General features: G+C 35.5%; 2 protein-coding genes across 2 annotated transcripts; one reads left to right on the forward strand and one right to left on the reverse strand.

Annotated features, from left to right (window-relative positions):
• Positions 1-2,532: 2,532 nt before the first annotated feature.
• LOC121733813 (derlin-1) lies at positions 2,533-6,222 on the forward strand. The gene is made up of 5 exons (XM_042124189.1): positions 2,533-2,856; positions 3,190-3,393; positions 3,664-3,812; positions 5,413-5,523; positions 5,915-6,222. The coding sequence occupies exons 1-5, from the start codon at positions 2,704-2,706 to the stop codon at positions 6,054-6,056; spliced, it is 759 nt and encodes a 252-aa protein (XP_041980123.1). The 5' UTR covers positions 2,533-2,703; the 3' UTR covers positions 6,057-6,222.
• A 1,986-nt stretch (positions 6,223-8,208) lies between these two features.
• On the reverse strand, positions 8,209-9,603 carry LOC121733832 (NADH dehydrogenase [ubiquinone] 1 beta subcomplex subunit 9). The gene is made up of 3 exons (XM_042124211.1): positions 9,462-9,603; positions 9,031-9,173; positions 8,209-8,438 (listed from the first exon to the last, which is right to left on the reverse strand). Exons 1-3 carry the CDS (start codon positions 9,557-9,559, stop codon positions 8,248-8,250), a joined length of 432 nt encoding a protein of 143 aa, XP_041980145.1. The 5' UTR covers positions 9,560-9,603; the 3' UTR covers positions 8,209-8,247.
• Positions 9,604-17,092: the final 7,489 nt, after the last annotated feature.

Below are 17,092 nucleotides of genomic sequence, written 5' to 3' on the forward strand. Positions count from 1 at the left end.
AACATTAAAACCCCTGTCTGCCATAATACAGTCTCCTTCTTGACACTTATCTATTAAAGGACTTCTCTCTATCATTTGACGGTCACTTGTTGCTCCACCATACCCTTGAGAACAATAGCAAAACAAACCACCTGGGGTTGAGCCTACTAAAAATTTAATAGTATTTTTGTTTTTGTATGAGCTGTAGGTAGCTCTTTGAGACAGGTGATTGCTTGGTTTGTTGATAGGTATTTCAGTAGCATCAATAATTATTCTTGTGCTACTATTTTCTTTTTTAAATAATTTTGGCATATAATAGTTCACTAAATCCCTTTCTGGCCAAATATCAATTAGGGACCACATATCATGCACAAAATGTATGGATACATTTTGTGCATGATATATATACGTTACAATTATATTAGAGACTTCTGTTTTGCTTATGTTGAACATAGTCCCTATTTCTATGTCTGGTTTATTTCTCCTTAATTTTATAAGTAACATTAAAAATTGATCTTCAATGGGCACACCCACTACCTGACTCCATCTATATTTCAAATTATTAGCCATAGGCAATAGCGTGTTTAAGACCAAAATAAATTTTGAATAGTTCTCTAGACCAGTGTAAAACATAACTAATGAATCATCACTTTCTAATAAATCAGTACAAAATATTCTTAAGCTTACACTCGTTTGTGTGCCAAGAGACCTATAGGTACTACTATGAGTAGTACCGCTTTCAATTTCTGAAAAGTTGTTTGTTGCTTCTATTTCTTCTGTTGCTTCAACTTCTATACATATATCATCACACTGAGAATGAAGACTTTCAATTATATTATATTCTTGACCAGATAAACCCGAACTACACTCAGTGGAATCTGTTGTAACAGCAGTTTGATGCACTTCAAACAAGTTTTTTCTAATATTTCTATTAATAAGGCGTTGATCTCGTTGTTGAGCTTCTGCTGAGAGTGTTTTATTACTCCACGGAAAGATCGATGGTATAGCCGTCTTCTTCAGGTATCTGTGTTGATTTTTGAGACCTAAAATTATAATTTTATGTTATAAAAACATGTAAGTACATAATATATTGACTGGTGACAGCGAGTTACCCAATTTTTGTAGAATCATCCATATCTAAACAAACTAGGTACGTCTACTTATATATATATATGATTTACATACAAAATATAGTTATAATAATAACATACCTGTATAAATACTTATGTTTTGGAAGTCGGAATCATGGAAATGTTTACGACATAATTTTGAATTTCTTTGGGGCTTAAAGTTTTTCCTTCTTATAGCTTTCAGCCACACCTTAGCCATACTAGGATCTTTTGGGAAATTGTGGGCACCTATTTCTTTACAAAACGGGACTTCACACATCTTAGGCATGTTATTTATTTAAAATAATTGAAAATTCCTTGAAATTTCCATACAATAAAACAAAAACAAGGTAAAAGCTATTACAGCGCCACTTTGACAGTTGCCAACCCCATTTGTATGAACACGAGCGTGTCACTTTTTTCATACCTACTGTGACGTCACAAGAGCGCTTTAGTGATGGGAATACGCGTACGCGCGGAATCGATTCGAAGGCATCGCCGAGGCCCGTCTCATTTGTCATTTTAATAGGTGTATCGATTATTATTCGAGTTAATATACAGAGGAATGATAAATCTAAAGATACGTGCTTGCCAGGACAGCTAGTAATATATCATATTATTCTAAACTAAATCACTAAACAGGAACATAAATACATATTGCATAAAATATAATTACCGAGTCACAAAATATCCCAAAGCGAACATTATCATTCCTCTGTTTCATGTCTGTTTCGAAAATCGATTAATTAGAATCGAGAACATGTACAACACTATTTGCTTCATTTGACAGAAAAATGAGAATATTGACTGTACCTCGAAACTAAGCGATGAGTGAAAGTATCGATTGTTTTATTTCCATTGCGCGCTCAATAGCGGACAAACAGAACGGGCTCTATAATTTTCTAACTAAAGCGGCCATGTATTATGGATCATGCGGTACACACGCAGTTACGTAGATTGAAGTTTTTACCATGAGTAATTTCGAATTGCCACAGCCCAATACGGCACAATTAGACATTTTTAGAATTCCGATTGACGTCCGATTCCGATAACGGTGGAGCGCAGACTAAAGAACAGACTTTCGAAATTTTGACATTGTACAACGTTTGGGAACGCGATGGCACGCGAAGTACATACACATGGCAGTTCTAACTATATCCATTTCTGTGGTAAAGGGTCTACCTACCACTTTGCTAAAACAACTGACGTTGATCGACTCGTTGACTTTACTGACTAATTTTTTAGAGTTTTACTAGACTTTCGACTTGACGATCATCTGGAAAATGACTTTTCAGGAAAAAAATTTTTTCTCGCCATATTTTACTTGACACTGACCATGGTTAAAAAGCCGAGCGCCATATTATGAAAAAAAAGATGACATTTGACAACGTCACAAATGTCAAAATGCAACTGCAAATTGTTTTTTGACGATCATCGTATTTTTATAGTTTTTTGGAATCTTCGTTTTGTTTCAACAAATTCTGATAAGACACGTGTACTTTACTTATTAGTATTTTGTTTATTATTGTGTCTAAATACTGATTAACAATATCTTGCATCATTCTACAGTGGTTACAAGCGGCACTTAGAGCCCTAGTGTGTCGAAAGCAGCAAAATGTCTGAATTTAAAGATTGGTTTAATAGTGTACCCTTTTTTACGAGATACTGGCTTGCATGTACTATTGGACTGAGCTTAATTGGCAGATTTGGTATATTGAACTACTATTATTTAGTTCTTGACTATTACCCTTTTATTCACAAATTTCAGGTAAGAAATTAAAATTTTAATATAAGTTACTTATGAGTTTTCCTATGATAAATATTACTCAGCTCTCCAGGACAATTATGATAAACAACTTGTAATGCAACATTGCCAAAATAATGAAGCCCTGCATTATTAGTACCATATTTTACTTTTTGCTTACTTGAAAAGCTTGAAAACTTATTGTAAATATATGCATATTTTGAATTTACATTGCTAAAGTATTAAGTATAAGGGAATTATGTTAAAATCTTTAAATCGTACATTCAATTTAAATGCTGTGATAAATGAATCATTTACTTAGCATAACACTATAAAATATATCATTAATGTTTTCAGATATGGAGACCAATCACAGCACTTTTCTTCTATCCCATCACCCCGGGAACCGGTTTCCACTTTTTGATCAACTGCTACTTCCTGTACAACTATTCTCAGAGGTTGGAGATGGGCATGTTTGCCGGGAAACCTGCAGATTATCTCTACATGCTGCTCTTCAACTGGCTCTGTTGTGTCGTAATTGGATTGTTGATGAGTTTGCCGGTGTGTATAGTATTTTAACTGAACAGTTAATCACTGTTATGAAATTTTTGTTATCAATTAGTGATACTCCTTTATCATAAAAAACATTTCTATCGATTCCTCTTTGAGTTTCCTTCTGTATTTTGATTATAATATTATACTCCAAAAGAACATGTAAATTCTAATAAGTTTTGCTTGAAAAGAATAAAAATGTAAAAGTAGATAATGGAGACTCATGCAAGTTGTTTAATTTGAAATATTGTTAATTTGACAAATGATATTATGTTTCAGATTCTCATGGACCCAATGGTGATGTCAGTACTGTATGTGTGGTGTCAACTGAACAAAGATGTGATAGTCACCTTCTGGTTTGGAACCCGCTTCAAAGCTATGTACCTTCCATGGGTCCTCATGGCGTTTAACCTTGTCATCAGTGGAGGGTGAGTTCTTTTATATTTTTAAAATTATGTAAAATAGGTGATGGTTATTGTAGATTGAGTGTATATATTTGGATGTTAGGTGTAGGAGGGAATTCATTTCAACCACAATATATACTTTTGTAGGGTTTAGGTTAAGGTCTTTGTCTGCAGATACCTTTTTAGGGTTCCATACCCAAATGGTAAAAACGGGACCCTATTACTAAGACTTAGTTGTCCGTCCGTCTGAAAAACACAATTTTTGGCATATTTTTGCTCTATAACGGTACAGAACCTTTCGCGCGAGTCCAACTCCGAGACGGAGACAGAGGTACCGACACAAACCCTTGTCGGGTATAATGGTGCTGTCATTCGGTTTAAACATAATGTTTGTGTATCTTATGCTTCATAAATAAAAAAAGTAAATAATAACTCGCACTTGGCCGATTATTTATAATCAGGGCTCGGGGTTAGGTAGTGTGATTTCGGGATTTGAACAGGATTGAAACACGAAAAATTTATATGGACATTCCTTTCCGCGGGATTCACATAATTGTTTTTATCGACCTCAAATAAAATACGGGATGTTAAAATGTATTAAATAAACATTAATATTGTCAGAAAAGAACACTACTACTACAATTAGGTCCTGCAAAATTAAACTTTGGTCATAGATTATACTACAATACTCTAAAATCGATAAATCTATCTCTAAAACAAGGCTAACATAATGCCTAGTTTCATTTTTTTTTCAAAGCCTCTACCAATGAATATAATGTAAACTATCACTGACTTACATAATTTCGGGTATGTATATGCCCTCTTGCTATCTTTGTGCACTGTTTTCAAACTATATAATTTTGAGCTAGGACGTAGGAAAATTACCGATCGGAAACCGACCACTTGCATTATTAAAAGTTAATTAAATGAACTATTAACTCAAAATAAGATATGTACTTATATGAAATATTGAGAACTGTTAATCAGTAGGTATAGCGAGGAGAGACAGGAAAAACAAATACTTTGCGCAGACTGAAGAGCAAAAAAGAACGTGGCTTTTTTCCAAGATCGTAAAAACGACAGTGGTCGGCGAGATGGTCGGCGCGGGGGGCGGGCACTTGATGGCTCGTATCGCTCCGGGCCTACCCGGGTGAATACGATCGTGGTGATTTTGACTCGTGCATTGCGCCCGAGTAGATTGCCAAAATATTATTATTATTTTGTTAAGCAATTCTTATATAATATTTACAATCACGCAATGTTGTTTTAGCCTAGTTCAATATATTTTTTTAAAAAGAGAGCATCACTGTGCACCTTAAAAAACAAGCCTAAAATTGTGCAGAAGTAGTTCTAAGTAGGTAGCATAATTAATAATCAACAAATCAGATCAACAATCGGGATTCGGGATTTATCCCGGGGGCATGTCCATATTAATCTTTACATTTTGTCACAAGTACCAAAATCACACTACCTAACCCCGAGCCCTGTTTATAATACATGTAATTGGACTAACAGTAACATTATAATTTGTATGTCAAATAATATTACGATATGTAGTTACATATTATGCATTGTTTTTTCCAGTATATTTGTGCACTCTCAATATCTTCTTAATTATTTTCAGGGGTGTTATGGAATTAATTGGCATCTTTGTGGGTCATTTATCATTCTTCCTGCTGTTCAAGTATCCGCAAGAGTTTGGTGGCCCAGCACTGTTAACTCCACCGGCGTTCTTGTAAGTATTGACTATAAAATACTAAGGCCCACATGTAGGTTATTTGTTAAAATATCTTGCCTCCCACCAATATATAGTCTGTCAAAAAAGTGAAGAAATGAAAAAGTGGCAACATTATAGTGTCATTATCTCCTTCAAATCAATCTAAGAAAAAAGGGATGACACTACGATGTTGCCACTTTTTAATTTCTTCATTTTTTTACAGACTATAAATATCAAGAGAGCTAACATGATATTCAACTTCAAGTAACAAAAGCCTGGTGAAAAGTTATATAATGAATATAATATCACAATAATTATTGTGATTTTAAATATACATTATTAAATATATTTAAAATCACAATAATTATTAATATAAAATTTGTTAACCTTTACCTCTCAATTATTTCAGGAAACAAATTTTCCCCGATACTCGGTATGTGGGTGGCTTTGGATCGGCACCTCAATCTAGGGCTCCCACGGGTCCTAGGGCAGGGGGAACAGTCTTCGGTGGCCACAACTGGGGCAGGGGACATACTTTAGGTGGTAATTGAAACCAAATGTGTTGCAAGTGGAACAAAAAATTACTTGGACATAACATAGGACATAAATAGAAATTTATGAGCATTTTTTGTGATAAATAATAATTATAGTATAATGGCATATTATAACATTATTGTGTTACATTAACAGTAACTTATACACATAATAAGTTTTAGTTATAATAATGCTTTGATTAAACATAAATTACTTGGTTGGGTTTTTTTCACTGGAGCAGTAAGTACCTAGTCTCTTTGTCTAAAGATTTTCTCTGTTGTTACTGAGGGGCATACTAGATTATCATGTATATTCATTGTTTATAGAATCATATATATGATCCAATATAAATGATCATTTGATCATATCTGTGTATTACATTATCATATTTCATTAATCCTATTTTACGTTATATGTGGTTACAATAGCCAATAGAGAGCACTAACGCTGACAGGTATTGACGTCAGGGTTACTAGATCTCAGAGAATTCGATTTGTCAAAAGACATCGTCATTTTTAATATGGCTTGCTTTTTGTTATTTCAGCAAGATTATGCAAGTATATAATTAGAAAAAGAATTACATTACATTATTTGAAACATATTAACGAACAAGAAATTAAAAACTTTTTTTATATTAAATAACTGACAACACCTATTTCTATAATCGTATTGGATCCATAAAGTTAATATACCTCCACTAGGTATATTAACTTTATGGATCCAATACGATTAGTTGTTACTCTAATGACGTCTTGAGCTGTCAGACGTAACCAAAATTGGTTTTCATCTGTGTGAAAAATATTTGTACGTATACACTTGCACAAGCATGATCGAACATGAAGTCTATGAGATAAAATTGTCAACTTGCGACACGTGCCGACTGGACGTCAAAAAAGTGTGCTGCTGTCATGTATCACACGTCTCTTTTTACCACGCAGTGTTACTGATAGTGACATCTCTCTTGCTCGGGCCTTTGCTTCTCTATTCCGCTAGGTATATTAACTTGGATTATTGATTGGATCCAATCTCTCAGCAAATGTAAAAAATCTATGATCAAGGAGGAAATGAATCGTTTATCTATATTACATTGAGTGTTACATTATCCAATATAAATGACTTAATGATCTAGTCTAGGATATAAATATGTAAAATAAATGATAATCTAATATGCCCCTGATCTTGAAGTTTTAAAACTATTAAACTTTGTCTTAAACTGTACAACATAATATTATGCTAAGGTTAAGAAAGTATAATGAAGTGTTTAGCAAATTTTGCTATATCAAATAGATTTATGAATAAAAGAATATCTACTATGGTGAATGATTGTGTTTTCTACTTGTTCTTGTCATGTCCTATGTATTTTAGATCTCAATAAGCACTTTAACTATGTTAACAGTCACTATGATAACAACTTGTTAGTCCAAAACAAGAAGCAACCCATAAAACGACTAATGATATTTCTTGCAAAGCGTAAAAACCTTTTTATCATATTTAGTTATCAGCTTAGGTTTTATTGAAGGAAGCTCAGTAAAATTATGATTTTATATATTGTTTTAATACAGTATACACAATATGTAGTATATAGTTGGTAATATTGTACTTGTGTGATTGAATAAATTTTTTAACAGTACTTATAATATTTTTATGTATCAGCATTGATATAATTGATAATACTATGAACACTTAAAAGCAATTTAAAACTATCAAAATGTGGTAATTTGCTTGTTTTTCAAGTATGTTTATTGTAGTGAGACTTATAAAGTGTTATTTTATTTTATTTTTTTACTATAGATCCTTTACGCCATGTTAGTCTGGCCCCGTGCTAAGTACCTGAAGGACTTGTGTTACAAGTACCAGACAAGGGAAAAATATTTATTACTTTTATAATATACATATTATATGTATTTCAGAATTTTATTATATTATGATACACATATTTAATTTGCTATTGCACAACTATAAGCTCCAGGCTCCTGTGGCAAACCACCACAATATATTCATATGATGTGCATATTTTTGATATAATGTGTTAAAAGAGGAACTTTAATATTTTGTGTATATACCTAGTTTGTTAAACATAATAAACCCAAATCTAACATGTGGAGTTTTATTACTTTTTAATATCTTAAATTAAACAAAAATGATATTTTAAACACAGTATTTTTTGTATTACTTTGCTATATTACAATTACTATACATTTAATGTTTTCAATGCATATCTTTAGGATCTGGTTTTCCAAATTCTTTCTCCCAATTGGCAATGAACTCTTTCTTCCTCTGCTCACGTCTTTTAAAGTATTCTGGATATTGAGCCTTTTCAAGTGGATGCCAATAATCCAGCACCCAATCTGGCGGAGTCACAACACGCTCATATGCCACTCCCCCGGGACTCAACGGGACTGAAAAATAGAGACAATAGCATGTTAAACACTGATATTATATCTATATAATTTTACCTAATTTGGTGGTTTTCACATTACATGGGGAAGTATCTATACTTCCCCATGTAGGGTTGCCAGGTTGCTGACAAAGCAGTCAGCTTGACCGAACATTAGTGCAAAAAATACGGAACCTTGCTATCGAGTACTTAAAATCTAAACTTTTAGTATAGCAATACATTTGGTGGCATGTACAGATTTTCATTTAATCCATCGATCGTGGAATAACGAGACACAATAGCTTTTCCATTGTTATCGCGGCCGGATGCGGCCGCTTAGGTCTTCATGAATTACCATCTAATAGCTCGACAATTTTACATCTCATTAGGTGTCCGTCAGTCAACCTTCTAAAATTTGTAGGACTTTTATATAAAGTTATAGATTCTAGGCTCTACGAAAGCCGGACTCCCTTTAATTTTGGCCGGACACACAAGCGAAAAGCCTAACTGTGTCCGGCTTTATCCGGACGCCTGGCAACCCTATCCCATGTAATGTGAAAACCACCAAATTTGGTAAAATTAGACTAAGTACATATTTCAATAAGCAAACTTACATTTTTTAGGAATAGGATGCTGTTGTAGAAACAGTTCCTCTTCTCCTTGTTTGAGTAATTCTACAGCTTTACGCATATCTTTTATAGAGGCATTTTTGTCGAAGCGCTCTCTTAGTAAGACAGCCTGGTAACGGTATACATGTCTGGAATGATAAATTTCTTTGAACATTGTATATAAAGTCAGCTGATTTAAAAAACTAAAGATATCGGCAGCTAACAAATACAATATTATTAGCATGAATAAGTTTGAGCCCTTTTTTAAAACAAACTTAGCAATATAAGACTTCAAAATAATAGCTACAAAATAAATTGAATAGAAATACAAATATGATTAAGAATATTATGCACAATAAGTATAAACAGTATTAATTACGTAATTGTTTCGTTCTTTTCTTTATGGAGTTTCATAAATAATATAAATAAATTGTTACCGTCTATCATAAAACGCCTCTAAATTTCTCAAAGCTCTTTTATACAGGCTGCAAACTTTTTGAGCATGAGTTTTTAGCCCAAATGGTATCGTCGCCATTTTCGTAATTTTTTGCAAATTGCAGGCTATTCAGGGTTGCCAGATGACAATTTTTTTTTCTCGTACCAGGGTTGCTAAATATCTCGTAATTTCAACAGATAATCTCGTAAAAGCATTAATTTAAAGAAACTCAAATAAAATTTATGATTTTATGCTATTTACTGTACTATGTAACTTGTGTAGTCATATTCTTTGCGCTTGGAGCTGTTAAATTCAACCAAAACAAATCATATTTTTTATTGATTATATTCGACATCAGAGATTTTAGTCAAATCATCTTTATTTTTAGAGTATAGCTTTTTAGCTGTCATTCTGGCGAACATTTCTTTATGTAGGTAGGTGTGCATTTTGTGCACAGAACACATATTTTGATTAGTGATACGCCGAGTGGATCGTTTTGTGTTAGATGGTTACATAATGATAATAAAAAAGAAAATAAATTTGCATATTTACTACTACTACTAACTAAATTAACTTTTTGGCTGATATAGGTATGCGAAAGAAGTCGTCATTGTTAAAATCTCGTAAAAAAGTGTGCGAGATTTTTGTTAATCTTGAATCTCGTACAGACCCTCTAAATCTCGTAATGTCGGCTGTACACTCTCGCCGAGACACAGCGAGGCGGCCCGAGTGCGAGAGTGTAAATGGGTGCACTCGCCTCGTCTCGCCTGTCTCGGTCCCTCTCGGTCCGGTATCGGTATTTTGCGCCCGAGACAAAGGGTCTCGCGAGGACAGCGAGCGCATTACTGTACACTCTCACGTTTTTCACTTCTAGTCGCGCCGCTAGACAGTGCAAAACAGAAAAATAACAATAATAAACGTTATTATTAGTCATTATCTGTGAGAAATAAAATTAAATATGATTATAGATCTTTGGATTACAATGATATCTTTCGATGCATAGAGAAAAATAATGGTCCATCTTCTCTGAGTTCATAACTGCGATTGAACTAAACGAGAATGTACATGATCGCACTCGGGTAAGGGGCTCTCGCACGAGACTCTCGCCCGGGAGCTCTCGGCGAGAGTGTACAGCCGACATAATGGTACGAGATTTCTCGTACGTCTGGCAACCCAGAGGCTATTTCACTCATTGAGGTACTATCATAGAGTAAACATTATAGCAAGCCGACAGTATATATTATGTCTATGTAGCAAGCTATAGAGTGCTTCTAACAAGGTATGAACTGTAAGCACGAGTGTGAACATATTTTCCTATAAGCGTCTTACGATGGCGCATGGAACATCACTAGACTTGCCTTATACGTTTGACAAGTATCTATAGAACTTCTGCTTACGATCGGCACAACGGGGAACGAGCGATGAGCGCGCTCTATAGCTTGCTAATGTATACTCTAAGGGTACTATATACTGGAGAGAGCCTTATATCGGTGTATAAACGTCAAAAGCGTGTAATGTTATGTCCTACTTACTAGGACATAACAAAGGAGTCGGTCTGCATATTTCATGTAATAAAAGTGTTAATAAAGGTTTTTAGTGAACATTTAATGCTAGATATTGTTGAGTTTTGTGGTTCCGCTAAATAATAAACCATAAGAATGGTCAAAGAATGCCTCAAACACGTGGATTTAACATTAAATACGTAAGTTTTGAACAACGTTTTTTGGGCTTCTCAATCGCTATTTTTGTTAGCTAAAAAGATAATTTATAAGTTTATTAATCCCTTATTCGTAATATGTAAGGCATTAGTGCTAAAAATGTCACATCAATTAATAATTTGGCTATAAAAATTGCATAGCTTTTTACGTGTGTTTACGGATTCTCTTCACTTAAACTATAGTTAATCGATATTATGAACTAATTGACTTTCTTTCCTGTATCATAATGTGCTTCGAAATAATCGACAAACAGAAATATTCAAGAAAATATACGCACCCTACTTGTATGAAAATAAGCACAAAATGGCCACGCGATGACGGGCTAAGACTACATCTATAGTATATACTTCATCTATGATTTCACTATTTCATATTTGACAAATGACAATTATTGACATTTCGAAAATATAGGGACCGTGCAGAAACTATAGAGGGCGTCGTAATTCGACAGCAGCGACACGATGCGAGTAAAAGAAGTAACTTGTGAGTGACTTTGGCTTCGCATTCTCATTGACCCCGGCTAGTTTATAAGTGATTTTTTTATTTTTTAGACTATAAAATGATTTGATACTTACACTCCCAAGTGGCCACATGCGGCCGCGAGAACAACAACAGATTTCCAAGAATCCGCGATCGAAGGAAGGAGTAAAAGACTAGATGACGCCCGCAACTCCATTGCGCCATAAAACATTTATCGCGAGAGAACCGTACATTTTCCCGGGATAAAAAGTATCCTATGTCCTTTCTCGGGGCTCAAAGTAAATCCATACCAAATCTCAGCAAAATTGGTTCAGCGGTTTGGGCCTGAAGTGCTAACAGACAGACACACTTTCGCATTTATAATATTGAGTATGGATGAGTTTCTAACCGTAAACAAAGAACGAAAGCGTGAATAAAAATGTATAAAGCTTACTAGATAAGCTTTATACATTTTTATCGAATATTAACTAGTTATCGAAAATATCTGAAAAAGCAATGAAAAAGTAGAATATCATTGTGAAAAAGTAATTAGTAGCATCCATCAGCATAGAAAGTAAAAACTTGATAAATATTGCAATAAAATAATGAATATGCAAAAATATAAGTATTTTTTTTTACTGTACTATTAATAATTACTGAAAATGTCTGTGGATTAATAAAATAAAACAAGTTCACTAAAATAAATGCTTTTATTTCATCAACCTTCTGCGATTCGCTCGATTCCATTATCACAACTTTTGTTTGTCACTATTTTTAACTAATTTCAGTCTGGACCTCATCAGTGCAAACACCAATCTTTAAATAACACCCAAAGAGTGCACTTTTAATCTTTTTCTTACTTGAAAAATCATCCTTTTGAGAACCAACACTTTGACAAAATGGTTCAAGTTCAATACTATCCTCAGTAGTGAATTCCTGGCAGGACTTCTCCAAATTACCTATCCTTACTTTTGATGCAAATTTATGCCAATTAAATGATGTATTTCAATTTAGATGGAAGCCAGTTTGGATGTTTACTGAAAGAAGCAACGGTTATAGGTTAGGACTTAGGTTCATATTGTGTTCATCAAAAATGAATTTATGTTTAAAATCTACAAAATTCAGTGTTTTCATGAGTCTACACATAAAATTCATGGAACTTTTTAAATGCTTACTAGTTTGTAGTACTTAGTGAATACTTTTGGCAGAAAAATAGTAAAATTTTACTCCGTTCGATTTGCCTTTATTTTTCTTGTATGCATTAGAACATCCGGGAATACAACAATGCATTTTAAGTCCTGAAAATTCCCAAATTTCTCAAAAAATCTTATAATTTTCCGTAGCTTGACAATAAAATTTTCGTAAAAGTTTCAGCAACTCGTCACTAGTGGCGGTGTCATCGCTCTGCACGGTCCGGGGTCCCTATACCACAGATTACTAGTATATATTTGGTACTGACTTAAGCCCCGCCCACAATGATGACGCCAGGGCCTAGTTGAAAATCATAGTGCACAGTTGCTTAGGCCAGCTCCTCTTTGTATGAGCTCCGTCATCCGTGGTGTCGAGTATCCAATCATGGCAACGCACACGCCAGAGCGCGAGAATTCTATCATTCACTCATCTTTTTAGGGTTCCGTACCCAAAGGGTAAAAACGGGACCCTAACCCTATTACTGGACTTCGATGTCTGTCCGTCTGTCTGTCTGTCTGTCTGTCTGTCTGTCTGTCTCCAGGTCTGTCTCCAGGCTGTATCTCAAGAAATGCTATAGCTAGCCTTCTGAAATTTTCACAGATTGTCTATTTTTGTTGCCGCTATAACAACAAATAAGTACTAAAAACAAAATTAAATTAATATTTAAGAGGGGCTCCCATACAAAAACACAATTTTTGCCTATTTTTTCTCTATAACGGTACGGAGCCCTTCGTGCGCGAGTCCGACTCGCACTTGGCCGATTATTTTTGTGTGCGTGTGTTGTGTATGTTACTGAGCTCCTCCTTAACTGCTGGACCGATTTTGATGATTCTTTATTGTGTGTGTTTTGAGAATGGTTTAGATTCATAGTTTGTTCCACAGGAAAATGCTCTTTTAATTATTTTTTGTGTAATGTATGTACCTAGCTATGTACAGACTGGACAAAGGCTTTTAGTTTGGGTCCGCTAGTATTTATAATTTCCTATCATCCCATTCCGCATCCGCTTCCTCATCCGCATCCTCTTCCTCAAAAAATATCCTCTTCCTCATCCGCATCCTCTAAATTTGCGCGTGACAATTCCTCTTCCTCCTCCTCTTCCTCATAATCACTTCCTCAACAACCCTACTTTCGATGGAGTTTTGGAGGGAACACAATATTCCATATGAAGCCGAACCTGCGCCTTGTAGAGTTGTAGGCGTTGGCCCGGACTGAAGTACTGTCTCGCTCTGTTAAGAACGCCAAGCTTCTTCGAGGCTAATTTGGCCTTACCCTCAAGATGATATCGGAACTGGACTTCGCTCGATATGTTGACGCCAAGTATCTCAATGCTAGGGGAGATGGTTAAGGATGCCCTCAAAACGAGGATAAACGACCATTGGTGACTTTTTATTGGTGAACGCGCAGACTTGTGTCTTGGCGGGGTTGAATTGGACTAAGTTACGTCTACCCCATTCAGAGACCTTCTCCAATGAATTCTCCACCTTAGACACAAGTTCGTTTCGACTCTCAGTCACATTTTGCCGAGAAATATTAGGGGAGCCGGTATATACAGCATCACCTGTACTATCATCCGCATAGCAATGAATGCCGTTGGTTTGTAACATGTCATTGATATGCAGTATGAATAGAGTAGGCGATAGCACACAGCCCTGAGGGACACCAGCATTAACAGACTGAGTTTCCGAGCATTCGCCGTCAACTACGACCTTTATGCTTCTGTCTGCTAAGAAACTAGTGACCCACTTACATAATTTCTCGGGCAGCCCGTATGATGGAAGCTTTGATAGCAGCGCTTTATGCCAAACCCGATCAAAGGCCTTCGCAATGTCCAAACTAACAGCCAATGCCTCTCCCTTCGACTCAATTGCCTGAGCCCAACGATGAGTCAGGTATGCCAAGAGATCACCAGCCGAGCGACCCTTACGGAACCCGTATTGTTTGTCGCTTAGCAATCCCTGGCCGTCCAAGTATCGAAGAAGCTGGCTATTGATAATGGATTCCATTATCTTCGAGAAGAGAGAGGTTATAGCGATTGGTCTGTAGTTGGAAGGATTTGAGCGATCACCTTTTTTGGGGATCGGGTGCACCAAGGCTGTCTTCCAGGAAGCCGGGACGATGCCAGTGGAATAGGAGAGCCGAAAAAGACGCGTCAAGACCGGAGCCAACTCTGGAGCACACTTTTTCAACACAATAGGCGGGATTCCGTCAGGCCCACTCGACTTTTGGATATCATTATGGCCTTCGGACCAAGAGACACCTTTTTTGAATTTGCGCTTATTTGTAACATATTATTATCTTTAAGTTACTAGAAACAACGTATTAACCGCCATTTGATTTTTAATAAATTTCAAGGATTTACCTCGACTGCTCATAGATCCCATCATCAAATCACTACTTTCGTAATTGTTATACAAATTTTAGATTATATCCTTTATACAACAACACAAGAATTTTAAAAATCGGTTCACATAGAGTGAAATTATCTTCAAAAACATCAGCTACGATGCAAAATATCACGAAAAGTACTAATAATTGCTTCATGGTATAATTATGGTTGTGATGATGATGATGATTAATGAAATTGATATACTGGCTTATAATTTCAGTTGTTTAAACAACGCCAAAATCCCCGAACCTGCATCTATAAAGTTTCAAAAGTTCTGTTGGGTAACTTCGGATCCAGGGTTTAACCTGGTGCGAAATCTTACTTTTCGGTAGCATTTATCTCAGATGCTTCAGAAAAAATCACTATATGTTTCCATACAAATTTCAAGGAGTCCCCTCGATTCCTCATGGATCCCATCATCAGATCACGACTTTTGTGAACATGGTACCAAATTCGAGCTATACCCTATACAGCACAAAAAAATTTTTGAAAATTGGATTATAAATTAACGGCTGAGTAATCGTTGAACATACATAAAAAATACATACCTAAAAAGGCCCATTCACGGCAGGACTGCACGGCAGTCCTGCGGGGCTAACTGTCAAACTGACAAAATGTCAAATCAGTACAGAAATACAGAAATGAATTGCAAGCAGAGTTGCATTTTGCGATTTTAGAAAAGTCATGATTCTTCAAATCGACCATTTTAGCCCCGCTGCAGTGAATGGGCCTCACTGATTGGTTCACACTCGGTGTTTCTGGCCGGCAACACCGAGTGTGAACCAATCAGTGAGGCCCATTCACTGCAGGACTGCCGAGCAGTCCTGCCATGAATGGGCCCTTTTACAGCCGAACGTATTACCTCCTCCTTTTTGGAAGTCGGTCCAAAATTGCAAAAAAATGAATGCCCCGTACCCCGCCAATCGATAAAATTAAAACGTAGCGGTATAGACTCATTCTTCCTGAAGATATTTAAAAAGAATAAATTTAGATAGGATCAACTTTGAAGAAGGAATCACGGGAATACGTTTAACCTCGATTTACTGTATCAGCTAGAGACAGATACAGTAAATAAAGATACAAAAAATAAGATTTTTTACTAAAAAATCGCCGTAACGTAGTCCCCTGATTCCTCCTTCAAAATAGAGTCTATCTAATTTTATTTATTTTTTAGTATTTTCAGGAAGAGTGAGTGATCCCTACGTTTTTAATAATTTATCTTAAAGATCTTTCAAAGTTTTATAGTCGGTCGATTGGCGGGGTACGGGGCACTCATTTTTTGCGATTTTTAAGGGTCATATCCTACTAATATAATAAAGGCGAAAGTTTGTTTGGATGTATGGATGTATGGATGTATGGATGTATGGATGTATGGATGTGTGGATGTGTGGATGTATGGATGTTTGTTACTTTTTCACGCAAAAACTACTGAACGGATTTTAATGAAACTTTACAATAATATAGCTTATACATCAGAATAATACATAGGCTACAATTTTAACCGACTTTCAAAATGGGGGAGGCGTTATGTTCGTTTTCTTATGTTCAACGATTACTCCGCCGTTTGTTAACCGATTTTCAAAATTTTTCTTTTGGTATATAGGGTATCATCCCAATTTGGTATTATATTCACAAAAATGGTGATCTGATGAAGGATGCATAATTAATCGAGGAAACTCCTCAAAAGTTATATGGAAACATGTGGTGACTTCGGTTTCGTTAGAAGTATTCTAAGCATATGCTACCCACAAGTAAGATTTTGCACCGAGGTATACCTGGTATACCGTGGTTCGGAAGGTGCTGAGAGAACTCCTGACTCTTTATAAATACAAATTTGGGAGTTTCGGCGTTGTTTTAAGAACGGAAAGCATATGCTA

This window comes from Aricia agestis, chromosome 1, assembly GCF_905147365.1.
Source record: "Aricia agestis chromosome 1, ilAriAges1.1, whole genome shotgun sequence".
In the NCBI taxonomy this organism is placed as follows: domain Eukaryota; kingdom Metazoa; phylum Arthropoda; class Insecta; order Lepidoptera; family Lycaenidae; genus Aricia; species Aricia agestis.

Bases quoted from the DNA above. Each gene is read 5' to 3' on its own strand.
- LOC121733832 (XM_042124211.1), bottom strand. From the start codon at position 9,559: ATGGCGACGATACCATTTGGGCTAAAAACTCATGCTCAAAAAGTTTGC. The intron at 9,174-9,461 runs GTAACAATTTAT...TTATCATTCCAG, and splicing joins GAGGCGTTTTATGATAGACG to ACATGTATACCGTTACCAGG. The intron at 8,439-9,030 runs GTAAGTTTGCTT...TCTATTTTTCAG, and splicing joins GCATCCTATTCCTAAAAAAT to TCCCGTTGAGTCCCGGGGGA.
- LOC121733813 (XM_042124189.1), top strand. From the start codon at position 2,704: ATGTCTGAATTTAAAGATTGGTTTAATAGTGTACCCTTTTTTACGAGA. The intron at 2,857-3,189 runs GTAAGAAATTAA...TAATGTTTTCAG, and splicing joins CTTTTATTCACAAATTTCAG to ATATGGAGACCAATCACAGC. The intron at 5,524-5,914 runs GTAAGTATTGAC...CAATTATTTCAG, and splicing joins TTAACTCCACCGGCGTTCTT to GAAACAAATTTTCCCCGATA.